This window comes from Pinus tabuliformis, chromosome 2_1 (genome assembly GCF_031772625.1).
Source record: "Pinus tabuliformis cultivar Carrire ecotype Pingquan chromosome 2_1, CPIR1, whole genome shotgun sequence".
In the NCBI taxonomy this organism is placed as follows: domain Eukaryota; kingdom Viridiplantae; phylum Streptophyta; class Pinopsida; order Pinales; family Pinaceae; genus Pinus; species Pinus tabuliformis.
In genome coordinates, this window is record NC_142299.1 from 40894765 (window position 1) to 40908007 (window position 13243).

General features: G+C 35.8%; 1 protein-coding gene across 1 annotated transcript in view; it reads right to left on the reverse strand.

The window, feature by feature from the left end:
- Positions 1-13243, reverse strand: part of LOC149198671 (uncharacterized) — a 153592-nt gene that overhangs the window by 129172 nt on the left and 11177 nt on the right. Inside the window, exon 2 of the mRNA XM_089400333.1 lies at positions 1238-1529. Within this exon, the coding sequence (XP_089256459.1) occupies positions 1238-1529 (292 nt within the window). The remainder of the gene's footprint in view (positions 1-1237; positions 1530-13243) is intronic.

Consider the following 13243-nt stretch of genomic DNA (forward strand, 5'->3'; position numbering starts at 1 on the left):
TTCTTCAACTTAATTCCAGGTGGTCCAACATAAGTCCCAGTTATATACTTTGACAACGATGAAGGCAATGCATTGTAGATCACCAACAAAAGCGACCATGTAGAGAAAATATATCCTACGGTCTAACAACATGAATCTACACATCCCCATTTTTTCTGGTCCTTTAGTTTTAAGTTTTAACAGGCAGGGGCCCTTAGTTTTAACAGGCAGTGGCCCTTAGTTTTAACAGGCAGTACGACCTCAATCACTCCCTTTTTTGTCCCAATTTTCTGTTGGTTATAGTTAATCGCCATTGTTAGATTTAGCCGAGCAACATCATGATAATAAATTACAGTTAACCACCATTTTTAGATTTAGCCGAGCAACATCATGATAATAAATTCGCCCTTGATTCACACCATTTTATGAACAAGGCTGGGTGATATTTCATTCAGATGGCAATGAGCTTCCTTGTTATCTAATATTAGATAATGTATAACATGGGGGCTTTAAAACATATATATTTTAACAGAGTAATTTGATTGGGTTTATAATATATATACACACACAATGGACTAGTTCCTGTATTTGTATTAATCACAAATGTTTGTATATTAGTAAAATAATTCATACTTTTATTTTTCCTCATTTTTTTTCATAATATTTCTTTTTATATAGATACCTTGTATTTTTTGGCTTGATCTCTTTTTCATTACAATGTTTATTTTGTTTATTTTTTTAATGGAGATAACAATTTTTTTTAAGGATGCTAGCTCAATGGAAAAGTACATACTTTGTTTTTTCAGGTTTTTTTTTGTTTCTCTGAGCAGTTTATTTTTATGAAGAAACAAGAAGATTCATACTATATATCTTGTTTCTAAGGAGAATTTTTTAGTGTCTCAAGTTGAGACAATAACTAAGAGTAAAGACATATGGTTTACTCATATGGTTTCTATAGTTTAATCTCATTTATTGTCTCTATAGAGACAAAATATCACTATTCATATAGTCTCTTAAAAACAAAAAATGAATGGTGTCTTAAGAGACAATAATAATTGTGTCCTATATTGTCTTTATAGAAACAATTTTTTAAAACAATAATTTTTTTAACACAGAATTAAAGCAATATTTGAAATAATTTACAATTTTTTGTTAACTCCCATCAAAACAATTTAAAAAAATTGTAATCCTCCTCTATAAAAATATAAGATGATATCATGCTACTCATATGCACATTAACACATTTACATCTACTTACCCGGTGACTCCATAATTTTTTCAATTGCGTCCCGGTTACTTCCAAAACTCTTAAAAGCCTCAATTGTACCCACGAGGGCACGGCACGGCAAGGACACTCATTCCAGCGGAGCCATAAGAGTCGTTCTGGAAACAGTGCTTTCCGCAATATCCGTTCTACATTGTCACCTTCGCTCTCAATCACAGACAGTCCCTCCAGAAGGAAACGCCTCAGCACAGGCCTATACACATTCCGAGCTTCCCCAACATCTTGCAGGGTGGACGGATGACGAGTTGTCGTAATTCTAGTCAACCTATTATAGTTGATTTGAACGTGTTACCCCTGGGGTCATACCACATTCTTATAGGCATGGACTGGTTGGAGAAACATTGGTCCCTCATAAATTGTAAGACAAAAATTGTTAACTTCCGAGATGAGGTAGGGGAGAGACATGAAATTCAAGGTGTGTAGAAACCTCTGCAATTAAGGCCTATAACAGCCTCCCAGTTAGCCAAATGCATCAGAAAACGTTGTCAAGTTTATGCCATCCAAGTAGGGTATGCTAACTCAAAAGATAAATCTCTATCCCTTGAGAATATACCTGTGATACAAAATTTTCCAGGTGTATTTCCTGAATAAATACCAGGTCTACCCCCAAAAAGAGACATAGACTTTACCATTGAGTTAATTCTAGGAGCTTCCCTAGTTTCTTGAGCACCTTAACAATTGAGCATACTAGAATTAACAAAATTAAAAATGCAACTCCAGGAGTTTATTGATAAGAAGTATATCTGCCCCGGTGTATCCCCTTAGGGAGCTACAATATTATTTGTTAAAAAGAAAGACAGAACCCTGCAGATGTGCATGGATTTCCGCCAGCTAAACAAGCTGGCCATTAAAAATGAATACCCCCTTCCCCGTATAGACGAGTTATTTGACCAGGTGAAGGGTGCAACCTTCTTCTCAAAGATCAATCTCCATTCTGGGTATCATCAGATCAGGATAAAGGAGGAAGATATTGCAAAAACTACATTCAGGATGCGTTATGGTCATTATGACTTTGTGGTTTTACCATTTGGGCTAACTAATGCCCCAGCTACCTTCATGTGTCTCATGAATAGCATATTCCATCAGTTCTTAAATAAATTTGTATTAATCTTCATTAATGACATACTGATCTACTCTCGAAACATGGAGGAGCATAAGGAGCATCTCCGCATTGTGCCACAGGTCCTAAGAGAACATCAACTATAAGCCAAGTACAGTCACTGTGATTTCTTTCAGGAAAAAATCCAATACTTGGGACACATCATCACCAAGGATGGAATTGCGGTAGATCCAGAAAAAATAAGAACCATTATGGAGTGGCTGCTGCCAAAGGATGTAGCCGATTTAAGATCATTTATTTTCCTAGCTGTTTACTACCAAATATTGGTGGAGGGTTTCTCTAGAGTGGCATATCCTATTACCTCTCTACAAAAGAAAGGAAAAGCTTTCAGGTGGACCCCCAACTGTTAAAGGAGCTTTGATCAACTCAAACATCTTCTTACCACCGCACCTATTTTGAGAATTGTTGATCCCAACAAGGAATATGTGGTTTGTACGGATGATAGTGAGGAAGTTGTGGGTGGCATACTAATGCAAGAAGGCAGAGTGATGGCTTATGAATCTAGAAAACTTAAATAATATGAACAAAAGTATTCAGCATACGATTTGGAACTGACGGCGATCATTCATGCTTTAAAAATGTGGCGTCATTACCTATTAGGTAATAAATTTTTGTTGATGGCTGACCACCATATTCTGATTAATAATTTCAAACAGCCAACTTTAAATGCGAGGCAAGCTCGTTGGGCAGATTTCTTAAGTGAATTTGATTTCAAAATCAAACATTTAAAAGGAAATGATAAGTTGTTGCTAGGACCGGACATGTTAGAAGAGATGGAGGAAATGGTGAAAAAGGTAAGAATCAATTTAAAGGTTGTTGAGGACCGTCAATTTTTTTTTCCCTATCGGAAGAGAAGCTTCCAGGAATTCCAAGTAGGGAATCATGTCTACATTCAAGTTCGAGCCAAGAAAAGCACCCTGCAATGGACCGGGTGTGCTAAATTAGCACCCTGATTTTGCAGACCCTTTCAAATCCTGGCTTGAATCGGACCAATGGCTTACCAACTTGCCTTACCTAGTCACATTCGTGTACACAATATCTTCCATGTCTCTCTACTTAAGAAATATGTTTATGATGCTAATCATGTAATCAAATGGCAAGACATTCATGTAATATATGTGTGTGTGTGTGTGTGTGTGTGGTTTTTCTTTAAGGATGTATTAAACAAACTAGTTAAAGACTTAACGCTTTTTATTGCTATGTTCAGGCCGAATCGGAAGGCGAGTTCTTTGTCAAACCTCTGGTTATACTAGATCCAAGAGAAGTAACGTTGTGGAAACGAGTTATCACCCAGGTTAAAGTGCAGTGGTAGCACTATGGGACTTCTTCTTCAAGCTCACCATTCAATAAGGTTGATTTTACATCCATCTAATATATTTGAATTTTTTGTGACCTTCTAAACATTGCAAACATCCTTATTTCCTCTAATCATGCTGCAGGTGCAAATTATTCCTCAAAATATATTCCCTCAACTTGAGCATAACCCTTGCTTACCAATCTGCCTTTGTTTCTCACCAACTTTCCATTATCATCCAATTTGTTCCTAAAGACCCATTTTGTACCAATGACATTTTTATCTAATGGTCTTGGAACCAATTCCTAAGTCTGATTCTCCTCAATTTGATCAAGTTCCTCATTCATGACTTTACCCAATTCTCATCTTGGCTATCTTGATAAAAAAAATTGTTTTAATCATAGACAACATAGAAATATGTGTTTGACTAGAGGTATTCATTAACTTTCTCCAATTTTGAACACCAAATTCTTTATCTCCAACAATCTTATTTGTAGGATGATGCTTTTGTATGTGCCTTAAGGGAGCTTTTGCATGAGAGAAATCTATTTGTTCTTCTTGCATTTCTACTAATTCTTGAGCCTAATTTACTTCATCTTCACTATTAGCCTAATCAGGTGGACTAGTAAATTTTGGTTGTCGTAGCATTTGTATCAAATTTTTTTGGTAAAATATCCGTAAAATATTCCTTCATCATCCCTAACATCAAAATTTCCCAAATTGTCATCATTATTATTGATTTAGCACTTACTTCCAAAGACTTTGAAGTAGTTTATTATGATTGGTTTTCCATACCAAAGCTCATATGGTGTCTTATCACTCTTTAGCCTAAACTAATCTTTATTCAAAATATGGATTTTTGTAAGAACATATTCATCCCAAAAAGTGTTTGGTATATTTATTTCATCCATCATTGGCCTTTCTAGATGTTGCACTGATCGATTTTTCTTTCAGCCACACCATTTATATTATGGAGTGTTAGTTATAGTGAATCATCTCTTTATACCATGTTATTCACTAAATTTATTGAACTCATTTGAGGTGAAGTCTACACATATTTTGGATCTTACACACTTTAATTTGCAATCAATTTGGTTTCCAACCATAGCCTTAATGATTTTAAAATTTTCAAGTGCTTTAGAATTCTCCTTTAAATATACAACCCACCTAAGTCTAGTATAATCATTATTAATCATCATGAAATATATCTCACCACTTGGATCCTCCATCCTAGCAGGATCACATAAGTCCGTCTGAACAATTTGAAGTGGCTTGGTAGATGTTTTCTCTTTGGACTTGAAAGGAACTCAATTTTCCTTGCCAATTTGACATGATTTACAACTGGTATTACTTGGCTTATAATCTTTTAAAAAATCTCTTACAACTTCCTTTTTGTTGAGCTTCATAATATGCTTAAAATTTAAGTGGCCAAGTCTCATGTGCCACTATCAAGCTCTCATCAGGCTTTCCAAGATAGCAGTTTTCATTTTCTTCCTTGAGTGAGTAAAAATTGTTTGAGGACCTCACACCCTTTGATATTACTTTGCTTGTGTTTTCTTACTTTATCTCAAAACCTTTGGAATCAAAGGTAACATCATGCCCTTGAACACATTTGGATCACAGTTAAAAGATTGTTTTTGAGTCCTTCTACAAAGAGAATATTTTGGCTTTACCTCTTCCATTGTCCAAATATATTATTCCTTTTCCCTTGATTCTTGCTAGTGCATTATTTCCTAAAAGGTCACTTCCTATTTTTTTTCATTCACTGATAGGAAATTTATTCTATATCTAGTAATATTCTTGGAGAATTCACTATCCACATACCAATGGCTCCCTTGATTTTGGATGTACAATATAATGCCACATTCTTCCTTTTTCTTATCCTTTTTCTTTCTCTAGGTTTTTGGTTCTTCTTGAGTTCGTTTAATATGAGGAGTTTTTTTTATTTCATTAGTTCTACACTCGTTTTCCTTGAGAATATTTTCATGTGAATTTAAAAATTTGTCATTTATATGTGATTTATAGAATTTGTTTCCATTATTTCATAACTAATTTCTTCCGAGATAAGCTCTACAATATACATGTTTATGACCAAAACCCATAAAAGAAAAATAGTAAAATCCGGTTGGGTCGGTCAGAAGGAGTGTTCAGCTGGAGCTATAAGACAAAGGTATCATCATCAAACGCCGGAACAGGTATTTTTCCATGGACTACTCTTGTCAAGTTGATATCAATGGAATGCTCACCTTAACTTATGTTGTTTATGATAAAATGATAAGATGTTAAATGTTTAAAGCTATGTGAGAATACCAACAAGTTCTTTTAATTTTAACTTTTAAACCAGCGGGAAAATAGATCTGTTAGTGTATACTAGGTTGAGGCTCTCATAATAGGAAAGAGGGCCTTACAGAAATGAGAAATTGTATATACGAAATCAAGGAATAGACTCAACATGGAATGTTATGAGGCGTTTTACTATTACCTAGATTAAAGATCAATCCATCCTTCACCATATTAAAATCAGAGACTTTTTAAAAAGGAAACCAAGAGAGATCTCGACATTTTTTGAATACATAGCTTAATACGATATATTCAAACCCTAATGTAAACCTGTAGAATTATATCAACAAGCTATTATGAATCAAAATCTCGAGAGAGGAAAAGAGATTGAATTTAAACAAAACCATACATTCTATAGTTTTCAATAACCATGCGAAATAGCAGTCTGAGAAATAGAGCCGGAGTTACAAACTATGGCCGAAGCCATTTAAAACTTATGTAGATATGGAACCAATAGTACAGTGGGATTAAGGCTTCCATAAGCCGAGAAAGGAAAAACTTCCTAAGCATAACATCAAGAACTCTAAGTAAAGCCGGCCCTATGGCCACAGAACCCTGCTAAGAAATGACTCTAGTAATTTAAATACCCAGTGTCTGGTGGGTTTTTCCTCCTAGGAGAAGAAGCCGAAGAGAGAGTTTCATCATCAACACCATCTGGAGGTTGCGGCACCTGGAAAGAGCTTCTGTAAAACCCAACCAAAAATGAGGGATTAGTTGTTAAACCATCATAAGAAAATTGTAACAAAGAAATGATAAGCAAAGAGCTGATAAAAAAACTCACCATTGAATAACAACATGAAAAAACCTGTCGCAACAGTTGAACTCCAGCACGCCCAAGCATCTAAAGTAGTTGGCAAACAAGCCCGGATACAATCCAAAAGTTGGGCAACAGAATTGGAGGACAAGCAAGCCCCTACATCAGGCAAAGAAACCAAATGAACCAGGTCCCAAGTCACTGGACCAAAGCAGAGTCAAAGTACATCGGGGTTCCAAAGAAATGGAATGCCAAACAAGAACAAAACCACCGGGAGGTAAATGTCAAAACCCTCGAGAAGCATATTATCAACCGAGTTGACAAGGGCCATTGATGAGGGAGATAGATCCCAAGGAAGGTGCAGCAAGTGGTCTATTATAAAACCAGCTCACAAAAAGATAGAAAAGAGAGATGAACGCCTTAGAAATAAGCCTCTCTGAGGGGGAAACCTCCTTTAGATTACACAAATGAACAATTCTTAGATGATACAAATGACAAGTCCTCTTTTCTATATATAGGAGTCTAAGGAGTCATAATATAATCAGAGCCGACCAAACAATAATAATGTAAGGACACAATAATAACAATAGTGGGCTTCTATGGGGCACAATAATAACAATATGGGGACTACATCGGCACAACAATATAATAATGGGTTGTACTAATAACAATAAGGGGTTACACTAATAGTATAGGGACCTAACATGCCCCTCTCCTTCAAAAAGTGTTGTCCTCAACGCTTGAGTAGCTCTTGATGCTTTTGTATAAAGTTCTTGTCCTCCCATGTGGAATCTTCAGCAGGTAAGTTCTTCCACTTGATGAGATAATCTGAAATTGATCGATTTCATAGTTGTCGGGTTCTTGTTTCTGTGACTACTCCAGGTTCCAATATGATTTTTCCTTCCTCGCCAAGTTCTGGCAATATTGTTTGAACTGGGATCTTCTGCAACTTTTAAATGAGTGCCCACACTTCTTCATCATTCTTCCATTCATCCCTTGTTTCATTTATCCAATCTAGTTGGATAATAGAAATGGAGCACAAAAATGCTTTTGCATCCTCATCTTTTCTTGAGAGAGCATCTGCCACAACATTTTTCTTCCCTTTTTTGTAGCTGATTTCAAAGTCATAACCCAACATCTTTGTGACCCATTTTTGTTGCTCTTCAGAGGATAATCTTTGTTCTAAAAGGTATTTAAGACTATCATGATCCATTTTTACCTTGAAGTATCTTCCCATTAGGTAGGTTCACCATTTCTTAAGTGCATGTAGTATTGCCAACATTTCCTTCTCATAAATAGCTTTGTGTAAATACTTTCCTATGATTCGACGACTTTCAAAAGCAATGGGTCTTTGATCTTGCCTTAAAACAACACCAATTCCATTTTCTGAAGCATCACGTTCCACAATAAAGGTTTTTGTGAAGTCCAGCGTAGCTAAGACCGGTGCTTGGCCATTACCTCTTTAAGATATTCGAATGTGTTTGTTGCTTCTAGAGTCCATGAAAATGCATCTTTCTTCAATAATGTTGTTAGAGGTGTTGCTATTCTCCCATAATTCTTAACAAACTTGTGATAATACCCTGTCAACCTGAGAAATCCTTGCAGATGCTTTATGGATGTGGGTATTTTCCATTCCTTAATGGTTTTAATTTTTATATGGTCTACCTTAACACCTTCATGAGATACAATATGACCCACATATTCCACCTCTTGTACTTCGAAGAAACATTTGGAGCTTTTTGCATATAATTGTTTCTCCTCCAATAGTTTGAGCACCCTATCAACATGTTGAACATGATCCTTCCAAGACTTGTTGTAGATTAATATATCATCAAAAAATACTGACACAAATTTTCTAAGGGTGGGTTTGAAAATGGAATTCGTCAAACCTTGAAATGTAGAAGGTGCATTGGTAAGGCCAAAATGCATGACCAAAAATTCATAATGACCCTCATGAGTTCTAAATGTTGTTTTCGGAATGTCTTCGGTCTTCATTTTGATTTGATGATATTCTGAATGAAGATCCAACTTGGTGAAGTAAATTGATCCATGCAATTCATCCAATAATTCATCAATGACAGGAATGGGAAATTTATCTTTAATAGTGAGCTTGTTGAACTCCCTATAATCTGGACACATGCACCATGATCCATCCTTCTTATGCACCAATACTACTGGAGTAGAGAAATAACTTTGACTAGGTTGAATTATACCAGCCTCTAGCATTTCTGCAACCATACGTTAAATTTCACTCTTTTGGGTATAGGGATATCTATACAACCTAATGTTTGGAGGAACACTTCCTGGAATCAAATGAATAGCATGATCATGATCATGAATAGGTGGGAGGCCTTTGGGAGTCTGAAATACCTTTGAATGATTGTCTAAGACTTTTTTGAGATCTGGAGAAATAGATGATTTCGATGTGGGAACCTCTATCGAACATAATTGTACAATTACGCCTCGTTGTTCCTTCTTTAGAAGCTTTGTCATACCATTAGAGCTAATTATATTTCTCGGTTTCCCTGCAATACCCCTTAATTCAACTTCCTTTCCTTCCGCACAAAATTTCATGAAAGGTTCTTGAAAATTAAAAGCTATTGTACCCAAGGATTGTAGCCATTGGACTCCTAGTACAACATCAACACCACCCATTGGAATAGAAAGCATTGGGCTATTCAATACATATTCTCCCATGGATAGCTTGATATTATGGCACTTTCCAAAGCAATTTATGGTTCCTCCACTTGCAACCATCACTTGACACTCTAGTGTTGGATATAAGAAGAAATTCAATTCCTTGGCTATCTTACAATGAATAAAATTATGGGTACTGCCCGAATCAATCAACACTATTACCTTTTTCTTCTTGATATGTCCTTCTATCTTGATAGTTTGAGGAGTGATAATTCTGGCCAATACATTACAAGACATTTTCGGATTAATTTCTTGATGCTCGATGTGATCTTTCACTTCTTGAACCTTTTTCGTCTTGATATGTCCTTCAATCTTGATAGTTTGAGAAGTGGTAATTCTTTCCAATGCTTTACAAGATATGGTTGAAATTATTTCTTCTTTCTCTGGGGTTGGTTCCTGGTGTATATCCTCTTCTTTTGATATTTCTTGATCCTTTTCTTCCTCCTCTTCACAATTTATGTAAAATAATTTCTTCTCAACACACTTATGACCTTTAATGTATTTGTTATCACAATTGTAACAAAGCCCTTTTGCTCTTTTGTCTTCCAATTGTTGTGGTGTCACCCTTGTAGGTTGTGGAAGGCTAGGAGAAATAACACTTCCATCTTTATAGTTGTGAGGGGTAGACTTCCTTGTTTCCATAATTTTTCTTTCCACTTTTCTTTCCAGTGTGAATGCCTTCTTGAATGAATCAGGTTCCCAAAGATGAACCTCATGTTGAATGTTATCCTTTAAAGTCCCTATAGAGACATCAATCCTTTGCTTTTTTGGAATATCATTTTCCCTTATATTCAATTTTTGAAAGTCCTCAATGTGCTCTTCCATTGAACACTTTTGTTTGAGATTTAGCAATTGGCTAAAGAAGGTGTTGCTCTTTGTATCCTCATAATGTGATATCATTTCCTCTATGAAAATTGACCATGTAACAAGTGGTTTACGAGAACAAAGGCCTTTATACCATAAAAATTGATCTGGTTCTAAATATGAAGATGTGATACGTACATTTTGTAACAGTTGCGCCTCATGTAGATCAAAATATTGCTCCATCTATAGTATCTAATTTATCGGATCATTTCCATCAAACTTCCTCATATCACCTTTTCTTGATTTTAGGAGCTCGATCTTGAAATGAATGTAACTCTATAATTTCAAATCTCCAAGTTCTAGAATTGCATCCTGAAGTATCCCTCTGAGTGCTCTTTCTAACCCCTGAATTCTGATCAAGATTAGATTCTGCAAAGAAGAGTTATGTCAAATCTCCCACGATGACCTAATTATAGACTGGTTCAGTAGAGGGCACTTGTACGGAGTGCGACGTGTCATTGTTTCAACCTTAGGACCTGAAACCGATACAAAAAACACTACAGTCTGTCCTCTTTCTACAACTTCTGATGAAATTTCAATCTGATGCTCAGAGAGAACGTTATGATGATTTTCCCAAGGTCGCCTATTTAGGATTTAATTCAGGAGTCTGCAAAAACCCTAACTTCCTCAGATCATATATCCAAAAATATAGCGAGCTAATATCTAAATTTCAGATCCAATATTCAGACCGATTTCTTCTAAAATGGGTTTTTTTTAGCTTCTGAAACTTTGTAGAGAAAATTTTATAGAGAAAATGCCACGATGATGTTTTTTAGATGAAATTCTGGAGCTTACAAAAGCCTAACTTCCTCAAATCATATATCTGAAAATATAGTGAGACAAGATCTGAAATTTGGATGCGAGGTTCAACGCGGTTTCTTCTCAAATTGGTTTTATTTTAGCTTCTGAAACTTTGTAGTGAAAACTTAATAGCGAAAATGCCACGATGCCCTGTTTGGAACAGTGACACCCTAGAATCCAGAGCTCTGATACCAAATGTTATGAAACCAGCTCACAAAAAGATATAAAAGATAGATGAATGCGTTAGAAATAAGCCTCTTTGAGGGGAAACCTCCTTTACATTACACAAATGAACAATTCTTAGATGATACAAATGACAAGACCTCCTTTCTATCTATAGGAGTATAAGGAGTCATAATATAATGAGAGCCAACCTAATAATAATAATGTAAGGGCACAATAATAACAATAGTGGGTTTCTACGGGGCACAATAATAACAATATGGGGACTACATGGGCACAACAATATAATAAGGGGGTTGTACTAATAACAATAAGGGGTTACACTAGTAGTATAGGGACCTAACATGGCCCATGCGATGTATGACGGTACACCACCTAGGCCAGGATAGCCAGGGCCATTAATAGGACTTAAATAGATGGCGAGCTCTTAAGAAACGAAATCTATTTTATTAAATGCCAATTACAGAAAGTATCAAATTTATTTAATATGAAACGATTGCTATTCATAAGTTAATTGATATCGCATGTGTATAATGCTGCCTTGGGTTATGAGACAAGTGAAAAATGATTACTAAGGTTTAAACTGACATTTATATCCATGCTTTATGATAGTTGTCTTTTGTTGTTATAAAAATAACTAGGCTATTAACATGTAAAGATTTGAATAAAGTAAGCACTCTAGTAATATAGTAAAACAAAGAAAAATATACTTTCTTTTATATATATATATATATATATATATATATATAGATGTGTTACATATGGTATCAGAGCAACTCAGGTTTCCAAAACTGAGACCTCTGGAGTAAGAAATAACAATCTCGATGATGTGCACGTAGGAGGTAGCCAAAGTCAATATGAGGCGAACTGGGAATCCACTCCATAGTTCCATATTGGGAACAGGACCAACATCTTTTCAGGAAGGCAATCCTAAGGTCTGGGTGCAACTGGGGGATGAGTTAAAAAATCCCAATACAGAATTCTGGAAGACTGTACAAGAATTGAAAGGTCAAATGGCTCGACTCCAGGCAGACAACAAAATATTGATGCAAGAAGAAGAAAAGATTCTAAAAAGACTATCGGATAGACAGAATCATCGACCCCTAGTTCCCAACCCTGATTGTGGCCATACAACCGGGGAACAAGAATTCTGAACTGAAAACATGGAAATGGGGGGAGGCGAAGAAAACCAAGAAAAATAATCAGGTAATGTGTCCGATCATAAGACTCAGAAAAATTAGAAAATTGAACTCCAAGGAGAGTTTCGGAAAATCAAGCCTTCTCTCTTCGATGGAGAGCAAGAAGAGGCGAAGGAAGCATGGTTAATTAACATGAATAAGTATTTCGAGCTGTACGAGTATGATTACAATTTGAAGGCTTGTGTGGCCATTTTCCAACTTCAAGGGAAAACTACATTATGGTGGGAGGAGGTAAAAACCATCCGAGGGGTCAATGAGAAAAATATAACATGGGAGAAATTCCAGAATTTTTTTAAAGAAAAATATCTAACCGAAAGGTTTTATGATGAGAAAGAAAAAGAATTCCATGATCTTCACATGGGCCAAATGACCATGGATGAGTTATAACAAAATTTACTTCATTATTGTGGTATGTTCCTTATATTCATGAAGAAAAGGCCAAAGTAGAACGGTTTATCAGCAGTCGTCCACTGGTCATGAAGGAAAGGCTGTAATTCGACAACCGAAAAACTATGGACGAAGTCATTTGGAAAGCACGGATCTGCTATCAAAAAAATAAACCAAAGGGTGACCCGAGCAAAAAGTGGGCTGATAAAAAGGGAAATAAATATATTCCTAGCCACGAGGGGAATAAGGGCATCAACAACAAAGGCTCATATAAAGGACAAACTAACCGAAATGTGAATAAACCCAGATTTAAAGTACCAGGTGAAACCATGACAAATGA